The sequence below is a fragment of the Plecotus auritus genome (assembly GCF_963455305.1).
Source record: "Plecotus auritus genome assembly, chromosome: 13".
In the NCBI taxonomy this organism is placed as follows: domain Eukaryota; kingdom Metazoa; phylum Chordata; class Mammalia; order Chiroptera; family Vespertilionidae; genus Plecotus; species Plecotus auritus.
Window position 1 is genome coordinate 3,971,885 of NC_137779.1, and position 21,859 is coordinate 3,993,743.

The 21,859-nt window shown below is 41.4% G+C and overlaps 1 protein-coding gene across 3 annotated transcripts in view; it reads right to left on the bottom strand.

Annotated features, from left to right (window-relative positions):
• TBCEL (tubulin folding cofactor E like) overlaps positions 1-21,859 on the bottom strand; it is a 74,613-nt gene that overhangs the window by 13,257 nt on the left and 39,497 nt on the right. For all 3 annotated transcript variants that reach the window (XM_080650191.1, XM_080650193.1, XM_080650192.1), the window contains 2 exons: positions 21,133-21,259; positions 19,476-19,592 (listed from right to left, as the gene is read on the bottom strand). In XM_080650191.1, the coding sequence (XP_080506317.1) occupies positions 19,476-19,592; positions 21,133-21,259 (244 nt within the window). The remainder of the gene's footprint in view (positions 1-19,475; positions 19,593-21,132; positions 21,260-21,859) is intronic.

The following is a 21,859-nucleotide window of genomic DNA, read 5'->3' on the forward strand; positions in this document are numbered from 1 at the left end:
ATGGCCAACAGGCACAAAGAAAGATGTTCAACATCATTAATTATCAAAGAAATACAAATCAAACCCACAATGAGACACCACCTCCATAAGCATTAAGATGACCATCAAAAACAACAATACAAAATAACAAGTCTTGGCTAGTGGGAAAGTGGAACCTTTCTGCCTGCTGTGTGATTATAAAAGGGTGCCACCACTATGGAAACAGTATGGCGAACATACTGCTTCAAACATTAAAGACAGAACCACCATGTAACGCAGCAATCCTACTTCCGGGATCAAAAGAAACGAAAGGCTGGGTCTTGAAGAGATATCTGCACACACATGTCCATAGCAACACTATTGCAGAGATGGAAGCAACCCAAATGTCCATTGATGGATAAATGGATAAACAAAATGTGGTATGTATACACAGCAATGTTATTCAGCCTTAAAAAGGAGGAAATCTGTCGTATGCTACAAGAAGAAGAGCCTTGAGGAAATGAAGTGAAAGAGATCAGACACGGAAGATGAGCACTGCATGAGTCCACTACGGACAGTGTCAGACGCACAGACACACAGCAGAACGACGAGGGCTGCGGGGGCTGCACCGGGGAGCTGATGGTGAATGGACAGTTTCAGTTTTGTCCGAGGAAGACTGCAGCACAACAGTGTGAATGTACTTAACGCTTCTGAACAATACACTTAAAACGGTGAAGATGGTCACTTTTGTTATGTACATCCTATAATTTAAAAAAGTGATTAAGTTGGTAAACTTTATGTGCATTTTACTATAATTAAATTTTTTAAAAACTTAATGAAGAGATTTAACACCAATTTTACACAATTTTGTCTAGAAAACAAAGAGGGGGAACACTTACCAATTCCTTTTATGAAGCCAGTATTTTCCTGATACCAAAAGCACAGAAAATTGCTTTAAAAAATACTACATACCAATATCTCCCATGAGCTTAAACACAAAAATCCTAAACAAAATATTATCAAACTAAATTCAACAACATATGAAAAGAAATATACATCATGACTGAGTGGAAATTATTCTACATATGCAAGACTGATTTAACATTTAAAAATCAATCAATATGGCATCCCTGCCAACAAGTTAATGAAGAAAAATCATATTATAGTAATTGATACAAAAATAATTAGAAAAAACTGATATCCATTTATGATAAAAATTCTCAGTATGTCAGAAACAGAGGAAACTACTTCAACTTGATGAAGATCACCTACAGAAGAAAACTATAGCTCACATTATACCTAGTGGTAAAAAACTGAATGCTTTTCCCTAGGATTAGGAACAAAACAAGGATGCACAATCTTGCCACTCCTAAGCTGTATAGTACTAGAAGTTCTAGCCATTGTAAAAAGGCACAAAAATGAAATAAAGTCATATACACTGAGTGGCCAGATTATTATGATCTCTGAACCCATAATAATCTGGCCACTTAGTGTATATCTTACCTAATAATAGACAAACATGTAAACTGACCGTACCTCTGCTATGCCCACAGCCAATCAGAGTGAGTATGCAAATTAGAAGGCCAAAGATGGCAGCCGCCCAGCTGCTCCAGGTGCTGAGTGGCCAGGCAGGGCAGGACGCCTGCTATGAGAGGGAGGGCGGGGGGGCGAAGGGATCTACAGGAGTCGGGTGCTGCAGCGAAGACAAGACTGCAGACTCCGGAGTCTGCAGCTAAGACAAAGATGGCAGGCTCCAGCCTGAGTCTGCAGCGAAGCAGTGAAGACAAACCGGCCGGAGTCTGCAGCGAAGATGAAGATGGCAGACTCCGGCCTGAGTCCTGGGTGGGTACCAGAGGAAAACCGGTGCTGGAAGCCAAGGGAAGGAAGGCCTATTGCATGAATCTCTTCATGCAACGGACCTCTAGTCCTATATAATAAAAGGCTAATATGCAAATTGTCCCTTCGACCAGGGGTCTGACCAGCAGGCAGGCCGGCCAACCGCCCATGTTCCCTCCCCTTGGCCAGGTTGGCTGGACCCCACCCATGCACGAATTCATGCACCGGGCCTCTAATCTACACTAATAAAAGAGAAACATGCAAATTGACAGTACCTCTGCTACACCCAAAAGCCACGCCCACCAGCCAATCAGGTGCGAGTATGCAAATAAACTCAACCAAGATAGCTGCGGCCACGGAACGAGCAGGAGGCTTGGGTTTCCCCGGCAATGGAGGAAGCCAAGCTTCCTGCCCGCTCTGGCGGGCCTGGCCTCCGCTCAAGGCTACAAAGTTTCAATTATAGAAGATAAATAAATCACAACAAAAATGGCAGCAGCCATGGAGCTGGAGAAAGCAGGTGGCTTGGGTTGCCCCTGGCGATGGAGGAAGCCAAGCTTTCCGCCCCCCCTCCCCCAGCCTCCGCTCAAGGCTACAAAGTTTCAATTATAGAAGATAAATAATTCCCAGATACCAGGGCCTCCGCTTGGGTCGCTGGGGGGCGTGGCTGGCCTGCAAACCACCACAGGCCCCTCGCTCAGGCCGCCCCACGCTCCAAGGGAACCCCCACCCTGATCCGGGACACCCTTCAGGGCAAACCAGCCAGACCCCACCCGTGCACCTGGCCTCAATCCTACCTAATAAAAGAGCAATATGCAAATTGACCGTCACTCCAACACATAAGATGGCTGCCCCAATGTGGACACAAGATGGCCACCACAAGATGGCCAGCAGGGGAGGGCAGTTGGGTGCGATCAAGCCTGCAGGGAGGGCAGTTAGGGGTGACCAGGCCAGCAGAGGAGGGGTGTTGGGGGTGACCAGGACTGCAGGGAGGGGCAGTTGGGGGGACCCAGGCCTGCAGGGGAGTGGTTATGGGGTGATCAGGCTGGCAGGCAGAAGTGGTTAGGGGCAATCAGGAAGGCAGGCAGGTGAGCAGTTGGGAGCCAGCAGTCCTGGATTGTGAGAGGGATCCCAGATTGGAGAGGGTGCAGACTGGGCTGAGGGACACACACCCCCATGCACGAATTTCATGCACTGGGCCTATACACACACACACACACACACACACACACACACACACACACACACACTGAGTGGCCAGATTATTATGTGTTCAGAGATCTATCTGGCCACTCAGTGTACATTGGAAATGCAGAAATAAATTTTTTTGTGTTTGCAAATGACATGAAATACTTAGACATAAATCTAACAAAAGATTTTACCAGACTTTGTATGTTGAAAATTACAAAATTTTGATGGATAAATGGATAAACAAAGACGGAAGAAATAAAAAAACAGCTTATCGATATATATAAAAGCCAAGCAACTGGAACGATGGAAGGACCAGAACGACCGTCACAAAGACGCACACTCCAGCAGCCAACCGGCCTGACTGGGGCTCCCTGCAACCTCCCACGGCCCCTCCCCCTGGCCGTCCCTGTCCCCGATCGGCCCTCCCACCCCGATCAGGGGCGGGGCTGGCCAGCCAACTGCCCTTGGCCCCTCCCCCCAGCTGGCCCCAACCCCGATGGCCCCCGTGGGGGTGGGCCAGCTGGACCCCACCCGTGCACAAATTCATGCACCGGGCCTCTAGTATGAATAAAGAGACATACTGTGTTCATGTATTGGAAGATCCAATAGAGTAAACATGTCAATCTTCCACAAACTGATCTATAACTTTAATAAAATTCCTATCAAAATCCCAGCAAGATTTTTTTGTAGACAGAGACAAGTTTAGTCTAAAATTTATATAGAAAGGTAAAGGCCCTAGAATAGCTAAAATACTCCAGAAGAATAAAGTGGAAGAATCACTCTATGTGATGCTCAAGCTTATCATACAGCCGCAGGTCAAGGCAGTGTGGTAGTGGTGGAGCAGCACACACAGGTCAGTGGAACAAAGCGGAAAACCCAGAAATATACCCACACAAACATGCTCTACTAACTTTTTAAAAAGTTGTCAAAGCAATGCAATGGGACAGACAGCTTTTTCAACAAACGGTTTTAGAGCAATTGGCTCTCCATAGGCCAAAACATAAACCTTAGCCTCAACCTCTCCTCTTCAAAAAACTAACTCAAAATTAATTATGAACTTAAATGTACAATGTAAAACTACAAAACTTTTAGGAAGAAAACAAGAAAATCTTCATGACCTTGGCTAGACAAAGAGTTCCTACCACTAAAAGCATAATTAATAAAAGAAAAAATTGATAAATTGAGCACTCATCAAAATTAAAAATGTTTGTGCTATCAAAGCTCATGCAAAAAAATATGAAAAGACAAGCTAATACAAATAGAAGATATTTACAAATCACATATACAGCAAAGAGCTCTCAGCTTCAACAGTAAAGAAACAAAACAACCCACTAAAAACATGGGCAAAAGCCATGAAGAGATACTTCACTGAAGAGGCTTTATAGACAGCAAATGAGCACATGAAGATCTGGTCAGCCACCTGGGAATGAAAATGAAAGTCATGAGACAGCATTACCCATCTCTCAGAATGGCTAAAATATAAAAATAGTGGCAACACCAAATGCTGACAAGAACGCAGAAAGCTCGATCACTCATTCATCGTTGATGGAATGTGAAATGGCACAGCCAACCCAGAAAACAGCAAGCAGTTTCTTACAAAAGTAGACATGCAATTGTCATACTACTCAGCAACTGCACTCCTGAGGCCCTATCCCAGAGGAATGAAGACCTATGTTCACACAAGAACCCATACAAACATATTCATAGATTACTTTATTTATAACAATCAGAAACTGGAATCAATTCCGACGTCCTTCAACAGTGAGTGGTTAAACGGTGCTACATACATAAACCATGGAATACTACGCAGCAGTAAAAGGGCACAAACTAGTGATACATGCAATAATTAGGATGAATCTCCAAGAAATTATGCTAAGTGGGGGGAAAAATTCCAAAAGGCTATATACTGTATAATTACATTTATAATGCATAACAATTATGACATGGCAACATTTTAGAAATGAAGATCCGTGGCTACTGGGGGATAGGGATAGGGGTGGAGGACCTGGCAGGGAGTTGAATGTGGTTCTAAAAGGGCAACTCGAGCCTGGCCAGTGTGACTCCCTTGGCTGGAGTATCATTCTACACACTGAAAGGTCGCAGGTTCGATCCCAGGTCAGGGCACAAGCCTAGGTTTTGGGTTCAATCTCCAATAGGGGCATGTACAGGAGGCAACCAATTAATGAATCTCTTACACATCGATGTATCTCTCTCGCTAAAATCAATTATAAAAAAGGGGGCAACTGGAGAGATCATGAAGTGCTAGAACTGTTCAGTATCTTGACAATGGTGGTAGTTACATTAATCTATACATGCAATAAAATATATAGAACCAATATACACACCAATGTGTACAAGTGAAATGAAGAAATCTGAATAAGATCACAGGATTACACTGACATAAAGTTCCTGGTTGTTACACACTATAATTCTGCAAATTTTTACTAGAGGGAAAATGGGTAAAGGATAGATGGGATCTGGCTGTATAATTCCTTACAACTCAATGTGAATCCTCTATTATCTCGATAAAATTTTCAATTTAAAAAAGTTATATTCTATGATTCCACTTGTATGACATTCTGGGAAAGTCAAAACTATAGGGGCAGAAAACATCAGTGGCTGCCAGAGCATGGAGTCACGGGAAGGGTTTAGGAGTACAGAATATTTTTGGGGGGTGATAGAACGTGTATATTCTGATTGTGCTGGTGGTTACATACTGTAGTATTTGTCAAAACTCAGAAATGCATACTAAAAAGGATGAAACTTATTCTGTGTCAATTATACCACAATAAGCCTTACTTTAAACAAAGAACACTACTAAAAATCCCTCATCCTATATAATAAAAGCGTAATATGCAGATCGACCAACAGCCAAATAGCAGAATGACCATCCGGGACCATGCTATGACACCCACTGGCGACAGGCCAGCCAAGGCGGATGCAATGCAATTGGTCAGGGGCCTGGCCATCGCCCCATGCTCGCCCTGCAGAGGGAGACTCAGGCCACCTGCCGGTGGGGCGATCAATCGGAGGACTCCACGATTGCTCCAAAGACGGAGGCCCAGGCCACTGACTGGCGGGCTGTGGCAAGTGGGTGGGGCCTCCCTCTGTGAGGGAAGCCTGGGCCCCGCATGCCAGAGGGAAGCCGGTGCTGGCAGCCAGGGTAAGGAAGGCCTACTCTTGCACGAATTTTGTGCCTCGGGCCTCTAGTTATGGAATAGTATTGGAGATCTATTATTATGTGAAAAAGGCAAAGCATAATTGTTGTGTGATTATTTGTGCACAAAATTTGTACAATAAATAGCAAAGGGAACTATAACAGAAAACTAGTGTCAGTAGTTGCTTCAGGACCAAGTACCCGAGTGGCTGCTAAGGCTAAAAGTGAGAGGACTTAGTTTTTGGTCTATACCCTTTTTAAAAATTGTAATCAGGTTCCATGTCCAAATGAAAATTAAATAGAATAAGATAATTTAAAAACTTGAATATATACCCCCAAATCATAATAATATTATAGATGACTATAAAATTTTCAAATGAAAAGAACCAGCTAATTTAATAGAAAAATAAAAAAATACCAACCCAATTCATTTTATGAAGCTAAATAACCTTCATAACAAACCCAGAAAAAAACAGTACAAAAGAAAACAACAGACCAATTTTAAATATGAAAATAGATGGAAACCTCTCAAAACATTATAAAATTAAATTCTGCAGAGTTGAAAAGAACACAATATTTTACAACTAAGCTGAATACACCAGAAATGTAAATATAATTCAATATCTAAAAAAGTATGATTAAAATCCAGATTAACAGAACAAAAGAACATGCTTATCGGAATACACAAAGAACATTTTCTTTTAAAAATCATTTAAGTTAAAGAAACTGTTAGAAAAACAGAGATAGTGACTATCTTAACTTGATGAAGGGCACCTATCAAAAACTGACAGCAAAAGTCAGATTTCATATCAAAATATTTCACATTGAAAGTTTGGAAGTAGCCCCTTTAAAGTGAGAAACAAGATAAAGATGGCCTCCTTTACTGTTCAGTTTTAATATTATACTGGAGAACTTCCTACACCCCCCCCCCCCCACCCATCCAAAAAAAAAGAAACAGAAAAAAGAGGAATAAAAATTATTTGCAGATAAGACTGTCTACGTGGATCTGAAAGAAAAGTAAAAGCACGCTTATACACTAACAATAACCAATTAGAAAGTAGTGAATGAAAAAATTATTGCATTTAAAACAGCAACGAAATGTAGAAGATGCCTAGAAATAAATTTACCAAAAGATGTGAAAGGCCTTTGTGAGAGAACTAGAACCGTTGCTAAAGGACAAAAAGGTGTTCACAGTAAGAAGACATAGCAGCATCAAGATGTCAATTCTCCCAAATTAGCGGATTCAAGTAATAAATACCCAAGTTACAGTGGGATTTTTGTGGAACTTGATAAGCCAATCCTAAAATTCATAGGAAAAATGGACTATGACTAAGGTATTCTGCAAACAATAATTAGGTGGGGAAACCTACTCTAATTGGGAATTCAGACTTGCAGCAATTTAGCCATCCTGTAAAGGCACAGGAATCTACAGATGCACCACAGAACAAAACAGAGCCCGGAAACGGAACCCTGTATGTGTATCTGTATGTTGCAAACAAGACAGTATGCCAGGCAGCATTACGGATCAGTGGTGAAGGCCGATTATCAACATGGGGGCGGGGGCAAACACTTGGATCTCTATTTGACACTGCACATAAAAGCACATCCCACGGGGATCAAAGACACAAATGTGAAAATACTTCAAGAAAAAAAAATCAGGGGATTATCTTAAGTTATCTTTGTAAAGGAAAATGTTTTTTGAATAAGAGGAAATAAGAATAAACCAGAGGATTGATATATTTTATATTAATTTTTTAGAAATTCTTTAAAAAAACACAAAGTGAAAAGATTCAATTGAAAAGCTACAGGCTGAGAGACGAAATTGCAATGCATGTTGACAACGAATTATAAAATCCTACTTTATATTTTAATGGATATATAAAATATAATCAGCAGACACCAAGGACACAGATCAAGTTTTTGCCAGTGGTTACATCTTGCAGTAAAGAACAGGACTGATAATAGAGTCCAAAAGATACTCCAACTTGGTCTGCAATGTTGTTCCTTTTAATTAAATAAACTTGAAGAATAAAATATTAACATTACCAGTTCTGAATAGTGTAAACATGATTATTTTATTATTTCAGTATTTTTCATGACTTTATTCTAAAAAGCAAACAAAACAAAAGATAAAGCTGGCCCCTTGCACTTGCCAAACAAAAGCTGGGCCCCTCCAGACAGTCGCCCCGGAGACCAGGATTTGGGAGGCTGGCTCTCAATGTCCTGCCCTTTGCAGGTATATTCAAATTCCCACACAGAATTCCAGTCACCTAGGAAGGCAGCCCATCTTCCCAGGCTGGGAAAGTGGCAAGTAGTCAAGATAAAGCCCCAGGCAGTTGGAATGACAAAGGCTGTGCCCACAGGGAAGCTCGCCTTTCAGAGGCTCTGGGGGCAGGAGAAAGCCCTTTTGTGTCCGAGACTCACGACTCCAGCGGAAAGTGAGGAGGGCGGGGTCAGGGCCCTGTCAGAAGACGATGGAGCCTGGCAGCATGGAGAAGCCCAGGAGACCCAGGCCCTGGGCAGGAATGTTTCCTCGCACAGCAGGCCCTCTGTCTGAGAGGAACATGAGGTCAGGGACACAGCACACTAGGGTTTCTCCAGCATCCAGGACAAAATGCGCCTCCCTGAGTGGTGTCCAAATACAGGCTGCTGCCCGCTCTCCACCGCAGGGAGATACGATACGCTCTATTCAGAAAAGCCATTCGTCTCGGGCAGGAAGAAAAGCCACTCTCTGTATTTTAAAAAGCATACCACTGATGACTACCAAATAAGCATCTGACAAATGCCTAATATAGCCCCGGGCATCATAAACAAGAATTTCCCAGGGTACATTTTAGGGAGCCTTGGGGCCCACCGCAAGCGAGGTACCAAGGAGAGCAAATGCAAAGCAAGTCCTTCTGGCGTGGCCACTGCCTGACAGCAGCATTTCCTCCATCACATAACTGTTCACAGGAGCTACGCCTCCTAGAATTCCTCCTTAGAAAAATGTTAAAGTCTGAAAAATAGAGACACCCCAAATCAATGAATTTACTTTCCGCCAGTATCCTCAAAAACATAAAGAAACCATCGAATCCCAAAAGATGCAGGTACTTTGATTTATAAAAGAAAAGTTACATAGTTTTTCTTTTTCTTTTTGTCTCTCTTTAAAACTATGACTGGATATTAGTGGAGTACCAAATAAGCAATTTAAATTAAAACTCTCAGAGAAAATTAAGAGATAAACACTTTAAAAGGAAGGAAAAACTGATAACTATAGGCAATGTGGAGAGACATCTGATAAAGGGCAAGGCAAAAATAATGAACATGATCCTGTTTGTGATAGCTCCGTAAACACGGAGTCCCTTCCTCTCTAAATGACATCTTCCTGCCCCATGAGAAATCAGGTCTCTAAAATACCAGAAGGGCAGCACTTCACAGTGTCTCCGGAGGACTAAGTCAAATGCGTGGACGTGCAGTGCCAACGTGCACTCTGGAAGACACAGGCAACGTCAGCACACACACCGGCCTCGACTGAAGTCTCGCTGGGAACCGGGGCTCTCAGCTTCTCCTAAGTATAACCTGAAGTCCGCCCCCTGACTTCCGTCCAGTGATTTCCCACAGCCACAGAAAGCCCTAGTCTCCTGGGATGTCACAGCAAGGTCTTTAACAGACTGCTCTGGTCCCTCCCCTCCCCCCCTCCCCCACTCCCCGCCCCAAATTATCTGCCAAACCCCCGCTTACTACTTTTCACCACGTCACACAGAACCCTGCAGCGCACTGCACGCCAAGAGTTACGCGTGCTCCTGAGCCTCGCACTCGGAGCTGCCTGGGTTCTTCTTTCCTGGCGTCACCAGATCAAGCCATTTTCCGGGAAGCCCTGCCTCTTCCAGCAGAGCTAAGACCCAGAGCACACATGATGGTACAGGGGAGCCATGGTTCTTGAACTTAATTATTTCCGGAAGGCTGTTCAAGAAGCGATTTGTTCAAAAGCCGTATCATATTTTTCCCGTTAGAAATAATGTAAATTGAATTAATCCATTCCAGGCCCCCAAATGATCCCCTGTTTTAACCTTTCTTATATACAGTGGATGTCTCATGGACTGACTAATCTATAAACAAACACTTCTTTTCTTAAATGCATCTACTGGCCTTAAACGTGTCACGTTCAGCACTCAGTCCCGGGGTGTCTTCCAGGGTGGCGTGCAGCGTCTTCGCTTATTCCTATATCACTGCCCCAAATGCTGTCCTGGCTAACCGTTCCACACCCTTTGCAACATCAGCACTCTTGATGGCCTCGTTATATTTTAAAATTGTGCTAATCATCAATTTCACCATGACATACTCAGTAGCCAGGTCAGACTCGCAAACATCTCCATCAAACTGTGCAATTATTTCCTTTATAAGCTCTATCATTGTTCTCACAACTTTCCTTTTCATTTTATTGCTATCACTAACCTTAGGGCCCAACAATTTCCTGAGATGTTAATGCGAGGTTTAATGGTAAACTGACTCATACTCATGCATTCTCTCCTTTGTCACCTGAGAGACACGTGACTGATTACAGAGTATCGCCATGCAAGGGTTGTCGGATTGAGAACTGAAGTTTTGTTCAACAACTGAGACACTTTTCCATGAACAACTTGGTCAAGAACTGAATTGCTCCAGATGGGAGACACTCAAGAACTGAGGTTTGACTTTTTCAGTAAGTTTACACTCACTATTATTTTGTACTAGAGGCCCGGTGCACAAATTCCTGCACGGGTGGGGTCTGGCCGGCCGGCACACCCCAACAGGGGCTGATTGGGCCGGGCTGGCTGTGAGAAGGGGCTGGTTGAACTCCCAGTTGAATTCCCAGTCAAGGAGACAATTTGCATATTAGCCTTTTACTATATAGGATTAGTTTCAGGTGTTCATCATAGTGATTAGACAATCATATACTGTACATACTGTTCAACCAGATATTTCCAGTACCAACCTACATAGATATTACAATATATTTGACTATATCCCACTGACTATATTGTAACTACAAATTTGTACTTCTTAATCCATTCACCTTTTTCATCCAGTCCCCAACCCACCTCCACTCTGGCAACCAGAGTCTGTTCTCTGTATCTATGAGCACGTTTTTGTTCTGTTTGTTTTTATATATTGTTCTTTAGATTCCACATATAAACTAAGTCAGATGATGTTTGTCTTTCTGTGACTCACTTATTTCACTTAGTATAATAACCTCTAGGTCCATTCATGCTGTCACAAATGGTAAAATTTCCTTATTTTTTATGGCCGACTAATATTCCATTGTAAATGTGTACCACTGCTTTATCCACTTGTCTATTGATGGGCATTTCGGTTGCTTCCATATTTTGGCTACTGTAAATAACACTGCAATGAACATGAGGGTGCATATATTCTTTCTGATTAGTGTTTTTGGATTTCTTCAGATATATACCCAAAAGTGGGATTGCTGGGTCATAGGCAGTTCCATTTTTAATTTTTGGAAGAAACTCCATGTTATTTTCTATACTGGCTGCACCAGTCTGCATTCACAGCAACAGTGCACGAAGGTTCCCTTTTTTTACATCATCACCAACACTTGTTGTGTATTGATTTATTGATGACTAGAGGCCCGGTGCCTGAATTCATGCACGGCCGGGAGGGGATATGGGAGGTAGGCTGGCTGGCCCTGCCCCTGGTTGAACTCCTGGTCCACGGGACAATTTGCATATTACCCTTTTATTATATAGGACAGCCATTCTTCCAGGTATGAGATGATATCTCACTGTGGTTTTAATTTGCATTTCTCAGACAATTAGTGACACTGGGCGTCTTTTCATATGTCTATTGGCCATCTGTATGTCCTCTTGGGAAAATGTCTATTCAGGTTCTCTGCCCATTTTTTTATTGAATTGTTTGGTATTTTGGTGTTGAATTGTATGAATTCTTTATGAATTTTGGATATTAACCCCTTATCAGATCAATCATTGCGAATATCTTCTCCCAATCAGTAGGTTGTCTTTTTGTTTCCCTGAGACTTCCTTTGCTGTGCAAAAACTTTTTAGTTTGATGTAGTCCCATTTATTTATTTTGGGGGGGTTCCCTTGCCCAAGGAGATATGACATAAAAAATACGTCTAAGAGAAATGTCAGAGATGTTATTGCCTAAGCTTTCTTCTAGGACTCTTATGGTTTTGAGTCATATTTATGTTTTTAATCCATTTTGAGTTTATTTTTGTATATGATGTAAGAAGGTGGTCTAGTTTCATTTTTTTGCTTGTATCTGTCCAATTTTCCCAGCATCATTTATTGAATAGACTTCTTTACCCCATTGTATGTTCTTATTTCCTTTGTCAAATATTAAATTACCACACCTATAAAAAATTAAATTATTTATAGGTGTGGTTTTACTTCTGGGTTCTCTATTCTTTTTCATTGACATATATGTCTATTTTTATGCCAGTACTATGCTGTTTTGATTACTATAGCCTTGTAATAGAGTTTGATATCAGGTAGGGTGATACCTCCAATTTTGTTCTTCTTTCTTTTTTTAAAAAAAGAAGGTATTTTTATTGATTTCAGAGAAGAAGGGAGAGGGAGAGAGGGATAGAAACATCAATGATGAGAATCATTGATCGGCTGCCTCCTGCATGCCTCCCACTGGGGATTAAGCCCACAACCCAAGCATGTGCCATGAATGGGAATCAAACAGTGACCTCCTGGCTCATAGGTTGATGCTCAACCACTGAGCCACACCCGTCAGGCTGGTGGTCTTTCTGAAGATTGCTGTCTATTCATGGTCTGTAGTGGTTCCATATCAATATTTAAATTATTTGTTCTAATTCTGTGAAAAACTCCAGATATTTTGATACAAATTGTGTTGAACCTATACATTGCTTTGGGTAGTATGGAAATTTTAATTAAGTTAATTCTTTCTATCCATGAGGATAATCCATTCTGCCATTTATTTATATCTGCTTCAATTTCTTACTATAGTATCTAATTTTTTTTTTTTTTTACCTCCTTGGCACTATATTTTATGGAGGCAACTGTAAATGGGATTGTTTTCTTAGTTTCCCTTTTTTATAGTTCATTATTGGTGTATAAAAATGCAACTGATTTCTGAATATTTATTTTGTATCCTGCTACTTTACTCGATTCATTTATTAGCTCTTATGGTTTTTTTGTTGTGGAATCTTTATGGTTCTCTATATACAGTACCATCATCTGCAAATAATAAGTTTTACTTCTTCCTTTTCAATTTGGATGCCTTTTACTTCTTCTTGTCTGATTGTTCTAGTCAGCACTTCCAGTACTATGTTGAATAGAAGTGGTGAGAGAGGACATCCCTGTTTTGTTCCCTATCTCAAGGGAAATTATTTTAATTTTGTTTTAAAGTCTATTTTGTCTGTTGTAAGCATTGCTAACCAGCTTTTTTCTTTTGTTTCCATTTGTATGAAATATCTGTTTCCATTCCATTACTTTCAGTCTGTTATCTTTAGTTCTGAGTTGGATATCCTGCAGACAGTGTGTGTGTGTGTGTGTGTGTGTGTGTGTGTGTGTGTGTGTGTGTATTCTCATATATATATTCTCATACATATATCTTATATTCTTATTCATTCAGTTACTGTATATATTCTGATTGGAATATTTAATCCATTTACATTGAAAGTAATTATTGACAGGTATGCACATATTATCATTTTATTCTATTTTAAAAAATATTTTTATTGATTTCAGAGAGGAAGGGAGAGGGAGAGAGAGCTAGAAACATCAATGATGAGAGAATTATTGATTGGCTGCCTCTTGCATGCTTACTGGGAATTGGGCCCACAATCTGGGCATGTGCCCTGATTGGGAATCAAACCATGACTCCTGGGTTCATAGGTTAATGCTCAATCAGTGAGCCACAATTGCCAGGCCTTTATAATTATGGCTTTTCTTTTTTATTCCTTTCTTATCTTTAAAGAAGTCCCTTTAACATTTCTTGTAATACTGATTTGGTGATAATGAATTCCTTTAGCTATTTCTTGTCTGGGAAGCTTTTTTTTTCCCTTTCCATTTTAAATGACAGCCTTGCTGTGTAGACTAGTCTTGGTTGTTGGTCCTTGCTTTATATCACTCTGAATATTTCATGCCAATCCCTTCTGGCCTGAAATGTTTCTGTTGAGAAATAAGCTGACAGTCTTATGGGAGCTCCTTTGTAGATAACAGTCTTTCTCTTGATGCTTTTAAGATGCTTTGTCTTTAACTTGCCATTTTAATTATGATGTGTCTTGGTGTGGGCCTCTTTGGGTTCACTTTGTTTGGAACTCTGTGCTTCCTGGACTTGTGTGTCTTTTTCCTTTACCAGATCAGTGAATATTTTTTTAGTCATTATTTATTCAAATTGGTTCTCAATCCCTTGCTATCTATCTTCTCCTTCTGGTACCCCTATAATGTGGATGTTGTAACACTTCATGTTGTCCTAGAGGTCCCTTGAACTATTTTCATTAGAAAAAGTTTTTCTGCTAAAACCGGTTTGGCTCAGTGGATAGAGCGTCGGCCTGCGGACTGAGGGGTCCCAGGTTCGATTCCGGTCAAGGGCACGTAACTTGGTTGCGGGCACATCCCCAGTGGGAGGTGTGCAGGAGGCAGCTGATCAATGTTTCTCTCTCATTGATGTTTCTAACTCTCTATCCCTCTCGCTTCCTCTCTGTAAAAAATCAATAAAATATATTTTTTAAAAAAAAGTTTTTCTTCTTTTTGCTTCTCTGATTATTTTTTGCTACCTTGTCTTGGTCATTCCAAATCACTGATTCCATTCTCTGCTTCATCTAATCTGCTGCTCATGCCTTCTAGTGTATTCTTAATTTCAGATACTGTTCTTCATTTCTGAGTGGTTCTTTTTGTGATTTCTATGTCCTTTTATATGCTTTAAGTTCTTACTTAGTTCATTCATTCTTCCCCTAAGTTCCTTGATCATCCTTATAACCATTGTTTTGAACTTTGTATCTGGTAGATTGCTTGCCTCCACTTCATTTAGTTTTTTTTTTTTTTTTCCTAGCGATTTCTCCTGTTCTTTCATTTGGGGCATGCTACTTTGTCTCCCCATTTTGGCTGCCTTGCTGTGTTTGTTTCTGTGTATTGGGTAAATATTTTATGTCTGCCGGTCTTGATAGACTGGCCTTATGTAGTAGGTGTCCAGTGTGGCTCATTGGCGTAGTCTCTTTGATCACCAAAGGTAGGTGCTCCAGGAATGTCCCTTGCATTGGTTACATGAGCCCTCCTGTTGTAGTTCAGTTTTGATTGCTGTTGGCCCATTCCATCCATGGGTGGGGTTGACACTCAGGTTGGCTGACTATGAGGACTGACTGCAAACACAGTGTACAAACTGCTGTGCAAAAGCTGACCCCATCAAGTGGAATTAATCCCAGCAGCATCTGTTGCCTGCAAGATCTACCTTTGTGTGTTCTGCTTGTGAAGCCAATTGGGTTATGCTCTACTGTGGTCTGAAATGCAGAACTGGGTGTGTTGGTTCTTGGGTGTCTTGGAAGGGACTCCAGTGCATGTCACTGTCAGATGCTGTCCTTGAATGACCCTGGGCTACCTCTTTGGAGCTACCTACCAAGCAATCCATACTTTGTGGCTACCTCTGCTGGGCCTTAAGTACACAAGGGAGCAGTCAAGCTGTGCACCAATGTTGATTTCCACCAGTACCAAGCCTGGGGCAGGTCAGTAAAAGGGCCAAGGCACAGAGATATGCCTCCCACTATGGGCCACCTGTTAGGCAGTCACTGAGAGACCCTCTGGCAGTATGCAGATTATGTAGCTTCTTCTCAGTGAATCACCAGGTAGAAACAAGTGATGTTCATGAGGTTGATACACATTCAATATTGGTGCTAGTACTGGGCCTGAGGTAACTCAGCCAAAGTCCCAGGGTACACCAAGGCCAGTTGCACCCACCTAAAGCCTGTGGACCTTTGTGGTCTCAGGGAGTTTTCAGGGTAAGGCCAGTAGAGTTCATGAAGCTAAAACAGACCACAATGTGGCCACATGGAGGAAGAGCTCTGGACAGGAATGGGGATGTCAGTCGGGGCATGTGGCGAGTGGCGAGCAGGTGGAGAAATGAACCTTGTCGAGGACCTTCCATTAAAGTCTGTTCCACAGGCCTAGGCTGGCTGCAGCCAACAAACTCCTCTGCAGGGAACAAGTATGGCAGGGCAGGGCCACAGATGGTCGAGCAGTAAACTAGTGCATCCACCCAGGCTGACGCAAATGGAGGCAGAGTGCTTGACCCACGAAAGATAGCACCTGTGAGTTGTGTGGGAGAGGGACTCAGAACAGGGACAATGGCGACTGTCTCTCTAGCTCTCTCCTCAAAGCCACATAACCCAGTCTCTCCTTGGATGACTCATCTCCCCTAAGCCCTTTAAGAGGGTAACTGGGTTTCTAGCAGACTCCCATCTCTCTCTGGCAGATGAAATTTCCACAGATTTTCAGTCAGATATTATGTGGGCTTCATTTTTCTAGTTCTCTTGGCTGGAAAGCCCAGAATGAGGGTAAGTCCCACCACTCCTCAGGGGGACCTTTGCAGATGAGATACGCCTCCTAATTCTCAACCACAGCATGCGGGTGCTCTGCCCTTCCCAACAGTCTCAATGCGGAGTCTTCTGTAAATCCTTGGTTCTGAGACTTCTCTTCAGCTGGCCTTCAGTTGGTTCTTCAGGCTGGCTGTTAGATAATTTGGTCCTGGGAGGAGGTGAGCACACTGCTCTGATGCCTTCTTGGATCTCCAGTAGAAATGAAAATGGCTTGATGGCATGTAGCTACTCAAGAACAGAGTGCCTAGGATTAGAATAAATGGGCTACCTAACTTCACGGAGTGAAATGTGTTTTCATTTATATAAGGAATATATGAGAGCAGGTAAGAAAAAATTTTAAATGTGACTGGGGAAGATATATGTATAGATGCTGGGTAGTCAAAGTGGCAGACGATAGTAGATATTCTTTTCGCTGATTTGTCCCTATTGCGAGAAAAGTCCCAGGATCTACCTCACTGCAGAAGCCAAAGTGGAGCAGATAATCCCTCTCCCTATCGCTAGGGAAACAGGTGTGAGCACATGCCTTAAAAATAGCCAACCAAGCCGAAACCGGTTTGGCTCAGTGGATAGAGCGTCGGCCTGCGGACTGAGGGGTCCCAGGTTCGATTCCGGTCAAGGGCACGTAACTTGGTTGCGGGCACATCCCCAGTGGGAGATGTGCAGGAGGCAGCTGATCGATGTTTCTCTCTCATCGATGTTTCTAGCTCTCTATCCCTCTCCCTTCCTCTCTGTAAAATATCAATAAAATATATTAAAAAAAAAATAGCCAACCAATTGGTCAGATGCATAATTGTGAAGTCAAGATCAGTGAGTATTTTCATTACTTAGGAAGGGAATCAAAATCCATGGCAGAGCTGTAAGTGTCCAGTGGTAAAGTCCAGAATTGTCATGCCCAGTGGCAGCAGAGATAAATAAAACCAACCATGAGTTGGAACCTTGGCTATCCTTGCCTCCCTTGGTTCCTTCCTATTTTAGTTTCTCAGTATCCTCCCAATAAATTCTTCCACTGATGCAAGATGATTTCAGGGACCTTTATTCAAGAACAGCAACCAGCATAGACACATGAATAGCCTTTAGGATACTTAGTGCCATCAGGAACAGAGAACAATTCACTGCCCATATATATACTGGAAGTTAAGGAAACTATAGTGGAAGACTCTGGCTCAAAGCTAGAATATTTACTTTTCTTTTAAATACATTTTTATTGATTTCAGAGAGGGAAAAGGAGAGATAGAAACATCAATAATGAGAGAGAATCAGCTGACTCCTGCATGCCCCCTACTGGGGATTGAGCCCACAATCTGGGCATGTGCCCTGACTGGTTCATGTGTTGACACTCAACCGCTGACCCAGACCAGATGGGCTAGAATGTTTATTTCTTTCATTAATATGTTAGTTTGAGTCAAATGAAGCTATAGATTGACGACCATTTTTTACCTAAAAAAAATTTCATGCAGTTTAACCTCATATTCCTGGGCTGTATTAAGAGGCACGATAATATCTATTTCTCTCTACCTGGCTATTCTTAACTAATATTAAAAAGTTACCTTCTATTTCTTTTCCTTTATTGAATTAACAAAATTATACAGGCATCAGGTGTATAATTACAGAATACATTATCTGAACATTGTATTGTGTGTACATCACCCCAAGTCAAGTCTCCTTCCATCACCATTTCCCCCCATATACCCCTCTCCCCCTCCCCGCTGCAATCACACCGCTGTCCATGTTCATGAGTTTTTTCTCTTTTTTTAAAATCAATCCTTTCACCTTCCAACCCAGCCCCCAACCACCACCCCTGACAGCTGTCAGCCTGCTCTCTGTCTATGAGCCTGTCTCTATTTTTTTTGTCAGTTCAGTTGTATTAAAAGGCATGAAACTATCTATCTCTCTACCTGGCTATTCTTAGCTTAATTAATTAATTAATTAATTATTTTAATCCTCACCTGAGGATTTTTTTTTTTCATTTTAGAGAGAGAAACATTGATGTGAGAGAAAAATATCAATCAATTGCCTCCCACACCTAGCCTAACCAGGGATTGAACCTGCAACCTAGCTATGTGCCCTGACTGGGAATTTACCAGCACACTCCTCATGTTAAATGAGATTTCATATAATTCTTAAAGTAATTAAGAAAAGCATATAACTTATGAGTACATGAGTATAGTTACCAACACCTAGAAAACTGGGAAATTTATTTTCTTTTACCTATAACATACATGTTGCATTTCCTTTTATATTTACACAGCATTAAAGGTAGTTCCTCACCAAATAATATATAATAACTCTTTAGACACTTAAAGGTAATTATTAATTTAGCCCTCAGCATTTCTCTTCATACTCAACCATACTAAATTCCTTTACTATTTCCTGGAGTCTGCTTTCCAGTCTTTTTTCAGTCTCTAAATCTAGTACACATTTGCCAAATCTTCCAAATTGCAGAACTCAGTATATCCTGAAAGCAGGTGCAATGTGAGAGAGACCAATTTGCGGCTTACGGAAAATATGCCCCCAAAGAGGATTAAAAAAGAAATCAATGATGTGAAGTATGAAGTGGGAACTACCAGAAGCAGCCAATACTTAGGCGTGCAAGGCAGACACAACACACTGTGGGAAACGAGAGAAAATGGGTTGTCTTTCGTGTTTCTTTGCTTTTTAACCCATCACCAACCTCCTCTCAGAGGGTCCAATAACAAGTTATCAGATTCCGCTCTACAAAGGCAGTTCTTAAGCTGCCGCAACACCTGCTGCAGGGCCCCTGAGCTGATGGGCTCTTACCTGAATGGCACTTCTTCCTGCGGAACAGCCACGTAGTAACGAATGAAAAACCTCTCCGAGTCTTCACGCTCATCGTCGGTAACAACACTGCCATTAAGTTTGGAAACTGATGGCAATCTGTCAGTAAAACCAAAATAAAGACATTTTCAGATATGAAAAACATTTAGCTTTGGAAACAGAATTATTGATTTGAGCCATTATTCTCTTGAAAGGAACTTTTGATGCAGCTGTGCTTGTGTACAACTACTGACATAAACTAAAGGGGCATAATATAAAAGTTCCCAAAATATTTAAGCTTCATTTTTGGATAAGACACGCCCTTTTATAATCACAACTCACTCTTCAAAATAACATTCTAGGTTGCATTGTCCAACTTGAACATGATGCAAGCCACACGTGTAATTTACAGTCTCTAAACCTAGTACACGTTTGCCAAATCTTCCAAATCGCAGAACTCAGTATATCCTGAAAGCGGGTGTAATGTGAAAGAAGATTTGGCAAATGTATCCTAGGTTTACCAGCCATATTTTAGAAAGTAAAAATAAAGCAGACGGAATTCGTTTTAATAATATATTGTATTTAACCCAATATATGCAGGGTATAATCATTTCAACCTGTAATCAATACTAAAAAATAACTCATGAGATACTTTACATTCTCTTTTGCATATAAAGTGTTTGAAATCCAATGTTTATTTTACACATTTAGCACATTTCAATTCAGACTAGCCATATTTCAAGTGCTTAAAAGTCACACATGGCTAATGATACCAAATTGGACAGAAGTCTATAGAGTAGTCAGTACAGTTTGGTCATATACTTCAGGAATTACCTTATTATATTTACAAAAGAGCTATGTAAAAAATACAAGACCCACAGCAAGACTTAATTCTTCCTACAAGACAAGGCTGCTGAGACTGATTACTTCAGGGAGGTGTCCATGTGCATGTCCCTGTGAGCAGCAGGGAAGCCCTGCTGGGTGTCAGTGGGTCAGAGAGAACAACACTGTTTAAGTAGCTACTCTTCTTCCAGGGACCTTAAAGCCTCCTGCTTTCCTTTCGAAACTGCTGTGATAGTGCACAGAGAACAGATCAGCGCTCCATGCCCTTCACACCTTAGCTGAACACTGTTGCTGCTAAGGCACATGCAGAAATAACACGCACGGGTCATTTCAGCAGTCTGTGGGAGTCTGAGGCAGGAAAGGCAGAAGATAACAAAATGGTAGCCAAATCTAAGTCGACCTATATGTAATCAGAAAATACAGATGCTGCTCTGTTAAGTTTTACACTAATGCAACAGCCTGATTTTTAGGTAATGACCACTATGTTAACCGAGAAAATAGGGACAGCTGATTCTACCTACCTTTACTTCATGACCCAAGACAGAACATCAAATATTATATCAAAAAGTATAAAAATAGAATAGACTGGCGAGGGAATTCTGCAGTGGTCTTGGCAGGCCAATTACATTTCACATTTTTCTCATCATATTGCATTCCTTTCCTTCCAGGATTTCAAGCTACAAAAGCAGCTCCTTCAAGCACAGTCTGTTCACGAGTTGGATCAACTTATAATGCACTCCCTCCTAAAGAGTGTCTCATTCCTGCAATGAAATAACAAGGCCCCAGGGGAGGGAGGCAGAGGAACTGGACAACAGACCTGGCTATTACCAACTTCCTGCGCTCCTCGGTGGTGTATGGCTGCAGAAGAGGAATGCCTAACAATCTCACTTCTTCAAGTTTAGGGAATGAATTTAGTTTGTCAATGTCTTCCCAGGACTGCAAACCTAATTTGAGAAACATATTTTTTAAATAAATCCAGAAAAGTACACGAATAAGAAGATAAACATAGAAAAAAAAACTTCAGTTAATATGTGAAATATTAAAATAATTGTAAACTAGAGATCCTGAATTTTTAATCCAAGGAAAGAATGGAATACATTTCATAGCATAAAGGCTTCCCTAGTCTCTCCTATCCCTGTGATCCCAGTGGTCAAGGAGAGAGACCTTCACTCTCTGACATCCACTCATTTACTAACTCTCCACCCAAATGGCTTGTAAAGGGATCACCGGTGATTTCAATAAGCAGGATGTATGCCATGATTACAGAGAATGGTGACATGATCAACTCTCCCATCAAGTACAGACTCAGGGAACAGGACCATTTATGATCAGACTCAAATTTTTTTACCTAATAAATTCTAAAATGGGGCAAGTTCAACAGATCCAGAAACTAAGTATTAACTCTCTTTCATACTGTCCTGATTTTGGAGACAGGGAAAACAAATTCAAAATTTAAAGGAAACAAAAACAAAAACCTGAACCTTTGGGTAAGAACATGCAATAAATTAAGTTCATCTATTCCTAAAATGAAATCCTTCCTATTG